The sequence below is a fragment of the Lolium perenne genome, chromosome 2 (genome assembly GCF_019359855.2).
Source record: "Lolium perenne isolate Kyuss_39 chromosome 2, Kyuss_2.0, whole genome shotgun sequence".
NCBI lineage: Eukaryota > Viridiplantae > Streptophyta > Magnoliopsida > Poales > Poaceae > Lolium > Lolium perenne.
The window spans coordinates 195,853,225-195,869,727 of NC_067245.2; the positions used below are offsets into that span (position 1 = coordinate 195,853,225).

At 46.4% G+C, this 16,503-nt stretch overlaps 2 protein-coding genes across 3 annotated transcripts; one reads left to right on the plus strand and one right to left on the minus strand.

Annotated features, from left to right (window-relative positions):
- Positions 1 to 211: 211 nt before the first annotated feature.
- Positions 212 to 8,451, plus strand: LOC127334294 (chloroplast envelope quinone oxidoreductase homolog). 2 transcript variants are annotated; one of them, XM_051360712.2, is made up of 4 exons: positions 212 to 423; positions 5,557 to 5,698; positions 6,901 to 6,992; positions 7,119 to 8,451. In XM_051360712.2, the coding sequence occupies exons 1-4, from the start codon at positions 340 to 342 to the stop codon at positions 7,809 to 7,811; spliced, it is 1,011 nt and encodes a 336-aa protein (XP_051216672.1). In that variant the 5' UTR covers positions 212 to 339; the 3' UTR covers positions 7,812 to 8,451. The 2 variants fall into 2 exon arrangements, with proteins under 2 accessions (XP_051216672.1, XP_051216673.1); XM_051360713.2 differs by lacking the exon at positions 212 to 423 and adding an exon at positions 3,418 to 4,093.
- Positions 8,452 to 9,983: 1,532 nt separating this feature from the next.
- Positions 9,984 to 14,630, minus strand: LOC127334291 (nuclear transport factor 2). Its single transcript, XM_051360710.2, has 9 exons — positions 14,468 to 14,630; positions 14,206 to 14,346; positions 13,733 to 14,090; positions 13,422 to 13,654; positions 12,789 to 12,948; positions 12,584 to 12,705; positions 12,437 to 12,502; positions 11,507 to 11,573; positions 9,984 to 10,435 (listed from the first exon to the last, which is right to left on the minus strand). Exons 1-9 carry the CDS (start codon positions 14,534 to 14,536, stop codon positions 10,191 to 10,193), a joined length of 1,461 nt encoding a protein of 486 aa, XP_051216670.1. The 5' UTR covers positions 14,537 to 14,630; the 3' UTR covers positions 9,984 to 10,190.
- Positions 14,631 to 16,503: the final 1,873 nt, after the last annotated feature.

Here is a 16,503-nt window from a genome sequence, read left to right on the forward strand (position 1 = left end):
CGTTTCGGCAGGAACCGCACGATCGTGATCGGACGCGTAAGAGAGGCGAGCACCGGCGGGAGACAGCCCGGTGCCAGCAAGAAATAAAAATTGGATTTAAGCAGTTGGTGGAGACGCCAAGCTTTTCACTTTCCTCACCAAACGAGCTCACATCCGCACCCGCACCCACCCGATAGTCGATGAATACGTCCCAACCACTGCCGACGAAGTGGCGCCAGTGCCTTTTTTGTGTGTGTATATATAAGGTTCGTGTACATCGAGAATTAGAAAGCCAACCAACAAACCAGAGCATCAGCAAAAGACACGCACATCCGCCCTCGATACTCTCAAGCTTTCTCCATGGCGACCACCGGAACGACGCCGCCGGCCAAGATGCGGGCTCTGCAGTACGACTCCTGCGGCGAAGGCGCCGCCGGCCTCAAGGTAAAATACGCATCCCACAGCCAGCAGTTATGTACGGTAGAGCGGGGAGCGGACCAGTTTGCTTGGTACTTTGACCGGCGACATTCGTATGTTTAGGGCTGTGGATGGTATGGTTGGTTAGCTGGTGCGTAAATCAGCCAATTCAGTGGCCAATTGGTTTGTAAGTGTTTCAGTATTAATCGTTTCTTCGGCACACCCGCTCGGCGGAGATTGTAGTCAGCTCGCACGAATCCTTTCTCAAGATTTGGAGCTCTGGCGCCTTGGCGGCATCCATGGCCCGCATGACAAGGCTAATGCTTTGATCTCTGTTGTAGAGATGGGTTCGCGGCAGATGACGGGTAGTGTGCATACAGCACGAGTTCAGTGTTTATTGGACAGGTGTCCCAATCTTAGATGATGTATGTAGATGTGTGAAGGTATATGGCCCTGATCATGGTCACTTCCTTCAAACATCTCTAGCTGAACCCTAACAAGCATTAGTGGAGCAAAAGATTATGTTTTGCTGCTCCAATGCATACCTTGCCGAATTGCTATAACGCTTAGAGTATCTTTAGTACCACAAAACAACCAAAAACGTAAAAATTCAGGGTTTGCCCAAAAAGGCAGATCCCAAATAGATCCCGTATAACAGTCCGACACGGTAAATATTTTTGCCGCAAACCCCAAAAGAATCCTCTCGTACTCTATACATGCGGGATTTCTGCCAAAATTTTAAGGTGAACGGCAAAGATTTGGTGTACCAAAACTTTGGTAAACGCTCGCCAGAGCGGTACTACTTCGACGAAATTCCGCCACGCTACATGTAGTCTGGCCAAATCGAGGTCGTACTCCGACGAAATCGACCTATTCTAGTTGATTTCGATGACAAACGTGGTTGATTCTGACCTATTTCGGCCGATTACGGCGATGTCCATGTGAGACGGAGCTAGTTGGATGGAGCTTAGGGAGAAGCCGGGGCGGCCAACTAGCTAGCACGCACGCTAGCACGCAACAAGCAACCGACAAGCTAGGAGCAGGCGGCCAGGCACGCACATGCGCGCGGCGGTGGGCGGCAAGGGTGGGGGCACGAGCTCCGTCGAGTGCTTCCCGATCTGCGTTTGTCGGAGGAAGAAGATGATCGAATATTCCGGGTATATTATTTTTTAGTATTCGAGGATGCGGGATTTGTTCCGTCACGACACTTTTTGCAAAGAAAAAACTTGATGCAGTTAACCACATACATGTTTGCGGTTTGGCTCTCTAACAGATACCCCATCCGGGCCAAACCTGGATAAGAACGGCTAGTTTGCGGTACCGGGTCGAAAAATGACCCACGTAGATGCGGCAACAAAGTCTGGACCTAGATTTTTTTTGCAGCAAACCCTCATCGCGGCTCGATATGATGGATATACAATTTTGTGTTTTCCCCATAGCGGCGATTCACCCGCACCTGAACATTCAGCTTGGTTATGTGCAGAACCCTCGCGCTGCCTCCGCTTCCAGCCCTAGATCCCGCACACTCCGGCCCCACCGTGCCACGGCGAAGCATACCCGCCGCCATTCGTTCCCCGATTGCTGGAGCTAATATGCGCTTCATATTTCACCCTAAACCCTTTAAATTTGACAATGTTGCCAATCGTGTTAAACCCACTAGAAATTCTAATCGGATCAAACCATTTCTCAAGACATACAAGCTGATTGAGGGGAGCGACAAGCATTTGCACCTGCGATAAGATCTTGTCAAGCATCACTAGCAACTACTTGGCCACTAGTTATTTTTTTCCTCATTTAACTCTCAATTTGTGTGAAACTATGTTATTTGTTTCACTAGGTATACTACTTTAATATTATTATACTACAATTTAATGTTACAAATTTGTCTTCTTTATATTTTCCAAAATACAACGGGATTTTTTTGCATACACTCCTACTATACATATAACATATATATATATATGTTTAACACCATAGTTTTTAGAGATACGGAAGTGTGAGATTTTAAAAAAAATAAAAATCTAAAATTAGAGGGAACACTTATGCTAATGTGTCAAAGTCAATGAAAAAAATAGCGCGCTAACACAAATAGCGTGAGCTTCGAAAAAACGCTATAGACGCTATAGCGTGCTATTTTTCAAAACAGCGTTTAACAAAAAATAAGAAAATTCAGGATTTCAGCATATATATAATAATAGATATAGCACTTTGCAGCTATAAAATCTCGGATATGATATTTTGCAGCCAAACATCAACCAGAGATAGTTCACATAGTCCATAACTTGATATGACATAGCCTCAAAATCACAAACCATAGTTCGCATTCACATTGTCCTGAACTAGAAGGATTGAAGGAGGGGAACAGAGGCACGGGGTGAAGGCGTGAAGGTGAAGCTAGGCGTGGCCGCTTACCACCGATTGACAGAGGAGAAGGGGGGCGGAGCTGTGCCGCCACGTCTTCGCCTGCCGGGCAAGCAGGTGACAAGGAGTTGGGGAGTGTGCGATCTAAGTTTCTTAGTCTAGGGTTGCCTGGATTAGGGATTTAGGATACGCAAGTGGGTCAAAATATGGAATGAGCTACTAAAAAACTACTCTGCAAAATATAGCGAATAGCGCCAAATAGCGTGAAATAGCGCGTCTTTAGCGCGTGTAGCGTCATAGCGTGCCTAGAATGCATAGCGTGGCGTTCAACTCGCAAATACGCTATAGCGCCGCTATTAGCTATTAGCGTGAAATAGCGTTTTTTTTCCGTTGGTCAGAGTACACCTAGGCAAAACTCGGGCCAGGCCGGGTTTTGGACCAAACCCGAAAAAGCCCGAACCTAAAATGTCAAGCCCGAGCCCGATACGGCCCGACGTTCAAACTGAAAATTCAAGCCCGAGCCCGATCCGAAATGTAAGCCCAACTCGGCCTGGTCCAGAATTTTCGGGCCGGGTCGTCCGGGCCGGGCTGCCCATGCCCAGCTGCCCATGCCCAGCTGTGTGTCAAAGACATTTTTTGGCCTCCTCCTCTCCTATTTTTATTTTACTCGGTCGCGACCACCGCTAAACAAGAATATTCCGCCTCGCGTTCAAACCTTCGCCACTGCGCCGCCTATTTCCGCGGTCGTTCACTCCGGCGACCACCTATCGCGCCGCCACTGCCTTTCCCGGCCTCCCTCGGCCCTCCCTCGCCGGGAGACCTTGCCCCCGCCGCCGACCGCCCAGTTGCTCGCCGAAAAATCTCGAATCCGCGCGGAAAATCTCGAGTTCTCGCCGACAGAGGTTGCGGTGCTCGATTTCGTGCTCTCGAGCGCATTCGAGCACCGTACTGTGAGTCCGTGGCGTGGGCGCGCGCTTGGCCTTGGTAGCCCGCAAAATCCTGCGGGTCGAGGTGCCGTCTGCTCGCCTCCATAAGAGCCTCGGTGACGGCGGCGTCGGGGCCGCGTTGATGCGGCCGATTCCGGTCTCGATTGGAAGGCGAGGTGCGGACGCGCGGTGTAGACTCGATGACGAGGGCGAAGGAGCAGAGGTAGAAGAGGCGGCCGTGGTACTGGCTCCCGATTCCGGTCCCAGCGGGGGCTGATGTTGTTCTCATTTTTTGGGGGCGCTCGGTTGCTTGCACTTGCAGAGCTGGTGTTGATGCTGGGCGAGGGAGTCGGCCGTCCGAAGGACATTGTGAAGGCGGCGAGAGCGGACGAGCAGATGGAGGTCTGCAGGTCCGGTGACGTGCTCTGTTCCGTTTCTCTTAAGAAATTGCCGTGTCCCATGTTGATTTGTCGTGTCTTGGTTGCCGTTCGTAATTTATTACAACATAGGCAGAGAGAAATTTTTGCTCTGCTGTTTGTAGAAGATAGAGCTCTGCTGTTTGTATAATTTACAACATAGACAGAGAGAAATTCACGAAAACGAGCTGATGGAACTCTGCTGTTTGTAGAAGATAGAGAGAGATGTTCGGGGTGATGTAGAAGATAGGCAGAGAGAAATTTGGCTAGCCAGAGAGATGGGCACCATCGTCGTCGCGGCAATGTATGAGCCAATTATAAGTTTTGTGGAGTTAAGTTTAGGGGATTTGCTACAAACGACTAAAGTTTAGAGGAACAAATATAGTAAGTTAAGGGATATGGAGGCTTTTACTCCTCTAACATATAGGAGTTCGGCTAGAGATGCTCTTAGGTGTTGCGACTCTTATCGCCAAGAAGGTTGCTTCCGGTTGTTCAATGTGTTTTCTTGTAAGTTTTAGTGAATAATTAATAAATAAATGTTGTGTGCATCATTTTGATGCAGAGGCCGGTTACAGACCTCTATTTCGAAAAAGAAAAAAATGACCATGCCTTCATGATTTAATCTTGAGGATAGCATTGGCATCAATCAGAAAGAAGGTATCACGGATCAACTATTCTGCCATCTTCCTTGATCATCAAGCAATTCAGAAACTCAATTTATACGACGATATTCTTTGGGTGAGAATCTTACCATTCGAAATTCTGGGCAGCCAGCTATCTGCCAAATCCGAATGCTTTCACCGTTCTCTACGCGCCACACTAGGCCCTTTTTCAACAGTTCGAGTCCATAGGCGAAGGCCTTCCAGGTGGAGGACGGGTTCCCGGTGAAATTAGTTAAGTAGAACCCTTTAAAAAAAATTATAAGTTGGCACACTCCTGGTGTTAGATGCTTGAAAAGGCACTGTAGATACTTTTTGTGTTCCAACTCCAAAGTCAACACTCCTATCCTAATAGCATTCAGATGATGAATTCAGTCGTGTCATCGTGTAAGTATTGACATATGAGGCAACTATAATTTAGTTAAAATAGTTGGCACATGCCTGGTGTTAGATGCTTGGAAAAACATACTGGAGATAGTTTCTGTGTCCTGACTCCCGGGTCAGCAATCCTAAATCCTAATCATATTAAGATGCAAAGTCAGCTATGTGAGTGCTGACTTGCCAGTGAATTGGTTGGCCCGGCATTCCTTTTCCTTTTGCGACACAGTCTTGTTGCTGACGCCGTTTGCCACTTAAGAAGATTTCCCTCTTTTTGCTTGGAGAGAAATATGTCAAGTGTGGAGTTCCTTTTATGAAAAGAAAATTTGTAAACATCAAGATGTCCACTTTCAAGAAAACGAACCTGTACCTACTATAAACCTATATAAAACTTGTACTTTTGAAATCTCTCGAATGCAGCATGTGGAAGTTCCCGTCCCGACAGCAAAGAAGAATGAGGTACTGTTGAAACTGCAAGCAGCAACCGTCAATCCAGTTGACTGGAAGATACAGAAAGGGGACATGCGGCCTCTGCTACCTCGTAGATTGCCCTTTATCCCAGGTAACTGTCTTCATACATAGTGTCACCGTGTGAATTTAGCTATTTTGTGTCAATCATATATTTTGTTTGCGGTTTACCATATAGAGAGCAAAATAGCACCGATAGGACATTACTCGATTGTGTCTGTATTCAGTTTTAGCTGTCAGTGCTTCTCATGTGTTAGCTATTCTTTGACATGTGTAATTGGCAGACCGTGTATACGATTATGTTATTTGCCGGTCAGTATCTGAACAAATTTCTCCCATATTCCAACTGGCAATCCTGATGCTTAAGTTTAGAGCACATAAATTCCTTTCTCGTTGTTAAATGGTTCACACGAGCATATATTTTCAGTATCAAGATAAGTTTAGAGCACATAATTTGCTTTCTCATTTTGCGGTTGTTCCCAACCATCCCATCCAACATAGAATGGCCATAAACATTAGCTTTCCTTCTACATATTTACGAGTGGATATTTGGTACACATGTGCGCTAGTGATTCCTTTTTTAAAAGAAAATCAAAAATCATATTTCTTAGTTTCAAAAAATTCTGAAAAAGATCAGGATGTAGCCAGTGAAGTATATCACAAACTTGCAAACTATCAGTTGGAAATAATGTGTATTTTAAGCTACACAAAAAGACAAAAGTGTGAATCTTAGTATCACGTTTCCAAATCTCCCAAGAAAAATATCCGATTGTGTCATTTTTGTGTAGCACTGTAGCCCACAATAAAAAGAATTTCACATTGTGATTTTTCTTGCTTGTAGGATATATCAATGACAAAGTCCAGAATTGTTTTTGAATTTTTCTGAAACTTATAAATATGAAAAAGAAATTGTATATAGAGGGATCACTGGAGCCCATGTACCGGAAGAACTTTTCGCATATCCATGGTGTCTCTTATGTACTTGTTACTATTTTGATAAAGGGAGATTTATTACTCGAAAGATTGTATCATGATGATACAATTCATTAGAGCTTACACCCGGCCTTTGCATAGTTAGGATACACAGCCGCAAAGATCCAGCAAAAGATTAAAAAATAAAAAAAAAGGCGATACAAAGCTCAAAAGGCTATCAAAGCAGGCCTAAGGTGTTGCTGGTGGACCAATCCGTAGATCACGCTGGCAACCATGTGGGATAAAAACATCTCTAGCCGTGCTTTGCCAGATTCATGAAACAACTTGCTAATAGCTTCATCTCTACTTCTCCTTTTCGTGCAGTGACCGATGTCGCAGGAGAAGTTGTTGATGTTGGTCCTGGAGTGAAAGATCTCGCAGCAGGAGATCAAGTTGTTGCCATGTTAAACTCTCTTGTAAGTGAACTTCATTCCTGGCAACATCTTTCTATGTTTGCCATCTTCACACAAGAAGCTGATGTCAGAGTCTTTCGGATTTAACAGTAAAGCTCATTCATGCAAACATTATCTTGGCTGTTACAGAATGGAGGTGGACTAGCTGAGTACGTTGTAGCACCCGCAAACATGACTGTCAAAAGGCCATCTGCGGTATCTGCAGCTGAGGGTGCTGGCATTCCCATTGCTGCTGGCAGTGCGCTCAAGTCACTGAGATCCATTGGTGCCAAGTTTGATGGCACCGGCAAGCCTTTGAACGTGTTGATCACTGCCGCCTCTGGTGGCGTTGGCCTGTACGCTGTGCAGCTTGCGAAGCTGGCGAACCTCCACGTCACGGCCACCTGCGGGGCCGGGAACATGGATCTTGTGAGGAGCTTGGGTGCAGACGAGGTGATGGACTACAAGACCCCAGAGGGTGCTAGCCTGCAGAGCCCCTCCGGCAAGAAGTACGATGGCGTGGTTCACTGCACCGTCGGCGTCAGCTGGTCGACATTCAGGCCATTGCTGAGCAGCCGCGGGAAAGTGGTGGACTTAACCCCCAACTTATCTGCCATCCTCACCTCTGGCCTCCACAAGGTCACATTCGCAAAGAAGAGTGTCGTGCCCCTGTTTCTGCGGCTCAACAAGGCAGACCTGGAGTTCTTGGTCGGGTTGCTGGAGGAGGGCAAGCTGAAGACGGTGATCGACTCGAGGTTCCCGCTGAGCGAGGCAAGCAAGGCATGGCAGACCAGCATCGATGGCCACCCCACTGGCAAGATCGTCGTTGAGATGGAGGGCTGACCGTCGTTAGTGCTGCTATTACCGACGGACTTCCATAGAAAGTAGAGAGAAATGCCGAAAAGTGCTCTCGCTCAGTTAAAAAAATTGAAAATTGTTTTTACAAGTTATAAAAAATTATGAAAATAATTCTGTAGATTACCAATGATACATCCCACAATCATGGAAAATCCCAATCCAAAATTATTTTTATTTTGACCTGGACAAAAATGACAAATTCTGATATGTTTTGGAGATTTGAAAATGACTACTCAGATCTACAATTTTGTCATTTTTGTGTAGCTCAAAATATTAAGTATTTGAAATTGATTTTTTGCCCGTTTGTGGGATACATCATTGACTATGTATGCATTTTTTTCCAGAATTTTTTACAGCTCAAAACTATAATTTTTAATTTTTTTAAAAAACGAGATCACTGGTGCCCATGTGCACCAAATCTGTGTCCGAGAAATGCAGACTAGTCACTTGTGCGCTTGTTTTCTTCTGATGATGTTCGTTTTTCTTCAGCTTGTGTTTAGAGTCTTCAGAGGTGTGACCGTGTGAGCGTTGCATAAATATATCGATTATAGATGTAAATTAGCAAAATTGTAGTTATGCTGTCAAGAATATGCTCGCAATTATATTTCTGGGATGATTGTTTTCTTGATCGGGACAACATACGAGCATTGACCTGTAAATTAAAAAACCTGCTGAACATCGGGCATCTCTCTTGCAATAGGATGAAGCAAATTCAGGAGTTAACAGCTATTGATACAGCACAATTCAAAGCACGAAACATAAACGCTGATACAGTCGACTGGTTTCCGGATCAAGCAGCTTCCTTGACTAAGAGCACCTCCAGCCGTCGACGAGGAGGCTCCCGGCATCCTTTTTTCTCGTACGGCCTTATTCGGTCCAGCTCGTTTTTCTCCGAAAAAAGGCCTAAATCAATCCGTAAAGCCCAGGCCACCCCTGACCTCCCAGCTGCCTTCGGGGAGTCCGGACGAGAGAAAAGCGGAGACTAGCCCACTCTGTCGGCGAGAAAACACGCAAACCCCACCACTTTCTCGCCGCAAATCCCCCTCCCCCTCGTAGCTCTCTCGCCGTCGCCGTCGGCACCACCCCTCGCTAATCCGTCGGCTGGTTGCCTATATTCCGCCGTCCCTCCTCCCACCAAACTACTTGTTGAGGGTCATACTCCGCCGGTTGACTTTGTGATCAATGGTCGGCACTATAACAAGGGATACTATCTTGCAGACGGTATCTATTTAAAGTGGGCAACTTTTGTGAAGACTATCTCAAGCCCCCGTCCTCCCGAAGCATGCGGAGTTTGTCAAGGAGCAAGAAGATTACCGAAAGGACGTCGAGCGTGTATTTGGTATCCTCCAGTAGAGATTTGTTGTAGTTCGATTCTTCGCTATGACTTGGTCCAAACATCAGATGTGGGAGGTGATTAACTGTTGTGTGCGCTTACACAACATGATTATTGAGAATGAGCAAAAGTATCCAGGATCCTCTTGCACAGCCTAATCATCAGGTGCTGGCATCGTGAGCTTCGTTCATGCTATGCGTCAGAAGATTCGAGACTTCACAATGCATCAAAGCTTTGAGGCAATATCAACTAGTTTCTATTTGATTTGTTTCAGAACTTTTAAATTATTTGCTTATTTTGTTGAACTATAACCTTTATTTATGAAAATAGGCCAAATATTGGCCAAAATTTGCCAAATATGCCGACTATAACATTTATTTGTGAAAATAGGCTAAATATTAGCCAAAATTTGTCAAATACGCCGAAATGTAAGTTTATTTATGAAAATAAAGTCAAATACGCCGATCGTCGGGCGTCTAGTTGGAGAACGCCAAACTTTCATCCAATCCGGTGGTGACGTGGGCGCCAAAAATTGTCAAATACCCGAACCGTGAGTTTTGAGCCGTTGGCGCTCTAATTTCTGTAACTCGAAACAAGTGGTACACAACAGCCAACAAAAAAAGTGCCTATCGACACAGCAAATCAACCTAAGCAGTAAAATACTACTGTACATACCTGCCAAATTACTCACCTGGTCATGATTATACGATGTAATCAGCCGAGTACTTTTTTTTCTTGGCAAAAAGCAGTGAGCGCACTAGTTTCACTATGGTACAGAAAGTAGAACAAAAAATATGGTACGGAAAGTAGAACACGTCGCCAGCTCAAAAAAATGCCAAAACTTACTACGACTTCCATCTGAATAGACGTAATGTTCTACAATTAGTAACCAATATCACCACTGCTTTCCTTGCCACAAAACAAGGAGAGCATCAATTTATGACCCAGCTCACGATACACTCTTTTTGTGAATCTTAGTAAGTCCAACAACAATGAAATAGCAAACTTCTACCAACGCATAGCTAACAAACTCACTTCGCAGCTGCCCGAGCACCACCACGACCACCGGTGCTGGAGTGATCGACCCGCTGGTAGCCAACTTCGCCACCTCCACGAGCTGAGCCACCTCTACCCCCGCCTCTGCCTCCGTATTCAGATCGATAGTTGAAATCACCCCTTCCGTAGCCTCTCCCGCCAGTGTAACTACCACGGCCTCTCATCCCTTCACCTCGGAAGTTACCACCTCTACCCGGTGGAAACCTTCCTCTGCTACTGCCTGAAACCAGAAAAAAAACACATGTATCATCAACTGATGAGAAAGAGATGTGGCAGACACGCATCATTTTCCAAGGCATACAGTAGAAATTGTGCCATGAATTGTATCATACACAGTTCCATAAATTACAAGCGAAATTGTTGTTTAAGTAACAGAATCAGAGTTAATCTATATGTGTATGTCAAAAAATGATTTAACTTCATATCTGTGCATCATGTCCATCACAGAAATGTAATTGGTCAGCAATGAACAAAAACATGGAAGAGCAAAACAGCAGGTGGCAGACCAGAGTAATGTTTAAAAAAACATGTCAAAAATGATTTAACTTCATATCTGTGCATCATGTCCATCACAGAAATGTAATTAGTCAGCAATGCACAAAAACATGGAAGAGCAAAACAGCAGGTGGTAGACCGGAGTAATGTTAAAAAATTGGCACAGATAACAGCGTTAATAGTACTGTGTGTTGGCCAAAATATGAACCATTTCACTAGTCAAACGATGAAACTTCGAATATAAGCTACCTCCCTCCGTCATGTATAAGATGTTATTACAACATATAGATAGGCTTAATATGTTGTAATAACATCTTATATTACGGGGCGGAGGGAGTACATTACAGTTCATGGATTGATCATTATTCACTGTCATTTTCACCTTCAGATAGAAAACTTAGAAACATATCTGCAACAAGACCCAAAACTTGTAGAGTAATAATATGTACAAAAGGCCAGGAATGCTATAGAAATGGCAGGGTAGGGGTGATGGAACGAAATAACTTCCTTTTTCAGGGCATACAGCCAGATAGAAACTCCTGGATGGCTAGGCTAAAGTCAGATTTCTTGCTCCTAATTCATAGGACTAAAGATACGCTTCACCCTTTTATTAACTCTTTCCTGAACACTTTCTAAACCTCTAGTCTTTTAGGTGCTGAGGTACACCATTTGTCCCTATGTAATTATGTAAGCTGTACCTTGGGTGTTCTATGAAATGAAAAGACAGTAGGAGCGTTTCCTACCGTCAGAAGGTTAAAACAAGGATAAGGTTCAGTGTTTAAGTTTTAGAACATACCACGTGAACCAGGGGTTCTTTTTTCTTCGACGTGACATGGCCGGTCATCTATCGTCACAGGAGAAGCCTTCAGAGTAACAGATTAATGAGATCAAGAAGCAAAAGTTAGTGTGGAGCTTATCAAATTGATTTGGGCTGTAGTAGAGGTTAATTCATGAAGATTAAAATGCAGAAGCAAAACAAACAATCCAGGATAAAGAGAGTAAGACAAGTAAACAACAAGTGGAAGCTACAAATTAAATGTCAGTCAGTAGTCATGCGACTAAAACTAACTATCAAACCAAGAAAACTAAAACAAGATAAATTCATCAAGAACCTTGTAAATGGAATCAGAGAGCATTGAAGAACCTTCTCTACAGATAGTATGGGCATGCATGCGTTAGGGGGCTGAGAATAACGTTTGAATATCTCCAGACCCCAGATTCTCTTGTTAAACTGTAGCACTACTTTTTATTTATAAGGGGAATAACAAAAATGTGATAAAAGAAATATCACTAGCCTATAACTCTATGCATCCATCCTTCCTCATATAATGAAAGGAAGGAAATAAATGAAAACATCCCTGCTGCTCTGCACTTTCCATCATCCTTTAGACAAGAAATCTAGGCGGCAAGTATATGAACACAATGAACTTGCTTTGCTTTTAGTTGCTTGGTTAAAACGAAATCCAAATATCAGAGCATCAAGGGAACTCACAGAAAGAAAAAATAATTAAGCTATGCACATGATTAATTGATTATACGATTCCACACACATCTACATCCCTCAAAACGAAGCCTTCAGCTTCAAACATGATGCAACTATCATGAAATGAACTGACTCAGTGACAACTGACAAGCCATTTGTAATTTGTAAATAGAAGAAAAAATGGCACGGGTCCTTCAATAACAGAGAACAATCAAATGATTTAATAGCTGGACTAAAAATTACCGCTAGTGCGCTTTGAACTGAGCTTGCATCCTCAAACTCGATAAAGCCGTAACAGAATCCCTGAATCTGCGATTTGAAATGGAAACGTAAGAACAGGTGTTCAGAGTTTGGTTTACAGAAATCATATGTTGAGCAAAGAAAACGCACCTTGTGGCTTCTAACTTGGATCCCGTCAGGTTTAATAGTGCCAAATGTCTTGAACGCTTCTTCTAATTGGCTGGGTGTGGCGTGCAAGGGCAGATTCTTTACGTATACCGCAAGAGCATCAACTATAGAGAAGATCATGAATCATTTCAGGCAGAGGATAATGGAATCATAAGGTTTAGAATTCAGTCTTGGATTTAGATAGTACCTTCTGGATCCTGAATGGTGCTGCTCTCAGGGTTGGGACTGAAAGCTGGAGCATCAACGACTGGAGCTGGAGCAGGAGGAGCTTGCTTCTCGGGTTTCGGTGGAGCAGGCCTGTAAGGAACAGCGGAATTTGGTGGTAGGACTGCCTTCATGACTTTGACCTGGAACACAAGGAGAATGCAATAATACTGAGTTACTGACAGTCTCAAAAAAGTAAAAGCACATGCACACAGATTGACCAGTTAATTTAAGTATCATTCACAACACAAACAAGCATAAAAAAAAGTCCATCAAAGGCACCAGCACTGTTATACCAATAGACAATCATAAAGTAACATAAGATACTACATATTTTCACTCATGTTCCCCGTGAAAAGTAAAATACAAAGAAGAACCCCTGTTAACATTAGTATCAGCATTTCATAATCAGTTTATGCAACAATAACCCTGAAAGTGAGAAGTCAGAAGCATCATGTGAACATAAACCCTCCAGATTTTAGAACATTTATTAAACCTCCATAAATTATCTATCTATTGGTTAACCATGTCGATTAAAATATGCACAGGTTAAAATATCAGACATAAATGTGATTTCGAGCATTGTAGATGAAAATAAGAGGTTCCCAAAACGTACAATCGACGCGTAGGACTTCTTAGGGGCCTCCTCCTGCGGTACAGGGGGAGCGGAAACCGGCACGGAGGCTGGCACCACATTGTTTGGCACCTCATCTATGACCTCAGCCACCGGTATCTCCTCGACAACTGGCACCTCGACTTCATTGGGTGGGTTGTACACCTCCTCCTTGGGATCCTCCTCCTCGTGAGGCGCGGGCTCGGTCAGATCCGGCTCTGGCTGCGGCTGCGCATCTGCAGACGGAGTATTATTATGCGAGAGTTAACAAAGGGATGGTTCACAGGAAAGTAAGATGCGAGAAGGCAACGCACCCAGGTCGCGAGTGGCAGTCTCTGCAGGCGCGTCAACGGTGCCGTTGGGCAGAACTGCAGCAGCAGGCGCAGCCGCGGCTTCGAACTCCGGCGCCGTCTGCTGAGGCGGCAGCGCCGGGGTGGTGGCGGCTGCGGGCTCCCCCTGTCCGACGTAGCGCAGTATGTCGTTGAGCACGAAGTAGCCCTTCTCCTGCGGCGCGAGGAAGAAGGACTGCACGAACTCGCGGCAGACGTCGTCCTTGCCGGTGAGGTGTCCCGTGACGAGCACGGTGACGCCGCCGCAGAGCGAGTCCTGCGCGTCGACGCCCTTGATCTCGGCCCGCGCGATGTCCATGGACGTGATCTTCTCGTTGATGGCCTGGGGCGTGGAGGGGAGGGGGAGCGGGTGAGAAATGTTGGAGGCGGGCGGGCGCGGAGGGCCAGATCTGGGGCGAGGGGGGTGAGAGGGGGGTGGGGGGGTGGGGTTTACGTACCTCCATGGTGGTGACGGTGTCGAGGTCGGCGCCGGCGGTGGCGGGGCGGCCGATGTGGCTGGCCTCCTGGTAGAAGCGGAAGACGAGCTCCGGGGACTGGTGCAGGATGTTGTAGTACTGCGTGACGAAGGCGTTGCCGACCTGTGGAGGAGAGGAGAAGAGGGGGGACCGTGCGTACGGCGGGCGCGGGCGGAGTCAGCGCAGATCCAGGCAGGTCGGGGAGGGACGGATCGGGAGGGAGAGAGTGGGATGGCGGGCTTACCACTTGCGCGGGCGGCGTGGGTCCTGCGGCGGCGGCGGCGGCGGCGGGCGGAGGAGGCGGCGCGGCCATGGTAGGAGGAGGGTTTTGGTAGGGGTAGGGGGAGGGGGAGGAGGGTTTGGGCGTGTGGCGTCGCGCTTCCCGCAGAAAAATGGGCGAGGAGGAAGAGAGAGGGGGAGGAGCGGCGGCGGCTGCTGGGGGTTATACGGGAGGAGGGAGGAAGGAAGAGAGTGTGGGAGTGGGGTGAGGCGAGTCGAGGGCTGGCGCGCGGCCGTTGGAGATTCGGACGGCTGCGATGGGACGGAGCTGTGCGGGTGAGAGTGCGTGTGTTGTGTGTTCCTCTGCTGTGGTTTTTTGCTGGTTTCGGCGAGTGACAGACAGTGAGCTGTGATCTGCTGCTCCAGCCGGCCGCCGCTCCGTCCACCGGTGGAGACGCTGGATGCGGATGTGATCTGATGTGCGCGCGCGCCGTGCTTTCGGTTGCGGCGATCGTGAGATCTGCCGCAGCCACGGGCGTTACGTGTCAGCCTACGATTCGGGTTACATCTTCTTGCCCAATCCCAAATCCCAACTCGTACATGGTGGAGCCTCTCTCGGGGCATTTCTCTTCCTCGCAAAGTCTTTTTTTGTATCAAATCGCCCCTTTGGTCCTGCATCATACCTTGTTTGAAGGAGCCTAGAATCTACACGGGGAGGTACGTTTGAATCGGCCGTTTCTGACGAGGCTACCTCTTTGCGTGCTCGCTGGCGAAATATTGCGTCGAGCTCGTGCGAGAGAGGGGAGGTGGGAGCTCGCGGGAAGAATTCGGTCACCTCCCACCGATTCGCATCCTCTATTTAAACCACTCCGCCTCACCGCCAAATATCGCATCGCAATTTTTCCTATGTGAGCACTCCGTCCAGGGACACTTCTTCATCGACCACCATTTTAGCCACCCCATCTTCCCCGGCCCGTGGACCTTCACCGCTACAGGTCATCTACCACCGCCTCACCGACATATCGTCTTCCTCGTCTACCTGCCAAACCGTTCTGACTACAATTAAACCCTACCAACAGTAGCTTAGATCTGGTGGTTGTATGGTTGATTTTGCAACTCTAGTTTCATGATATGTTGGTACAGACTTGGGGAAGAGGTAAATCAATGGTTTGTGGGTGTGTTCGTTGCGTTGATTGATCTTCATTGGTGTGCGGTCCATGTATAAGCGTAAGGGTTGGTACGAGAATTGGTTCTACAATGTGTAGTTATTGTCCTTGTACCAACTCTACGCTTACACATGGCAGCAAGAAACGAAGGGCGGCTAACAAGTTACATTGTCTGTCATTGTTCTTCTTCACAGAGCTTGTTTGAAGGTTAGGTGATGCTTACTTACCACTATTTTGTACTATGGTACTCTGATTTCTCTTGTAGGACAACAAAAACTCCGCCTAATTTATCGGGGAACTCAATGTTGATGGCTTTGCCGCTACAGTATATGTGGTGTCTGATAGGTACTGCCCAGTTAAGAAGAAGAACATGATGACATGGTCTGCGGCTTTGTCCACCTTCTTCCTAAGTAGGGTATGCGAGTTCATCAAGAATAGAGTCCCAATGGATCAGGGATTCAGGATGAAGGACCTTAAAGTTGTTATAGAGGTTGTTCTCAAATTATGTTGGCGTGAAGTTCACTCGGAGCAGATCTACAGCCATTTGGGGCATTGGCACTACTAGGAATTGGCCTACCGCCAGTGCACCAGAAACCCTTACCGTCGGCGCCTTCGAGTTCGCCGGTGGTAAGCCCTTATCGTCGGCGCCTCCCAATTCGCCGGTGGTAAGTGGCAGTTATCGCCGGCGCTTTGCTCAACTCACCAGCGGTACTGCGTTAGCGTCGGCGCCTTCCCTATTCGCCGGGGGTAATGCGTTGTACCGTTGGCGATTCCAGTTTCGCCAGGGGTAGTATTTAGGAGCGCCAGTGGTATTGATAACAGGATTTAAAAAATAAATCTTGAAATGTATTGTATATACACCATAATACACAGTACATACACAGGAAGATACACA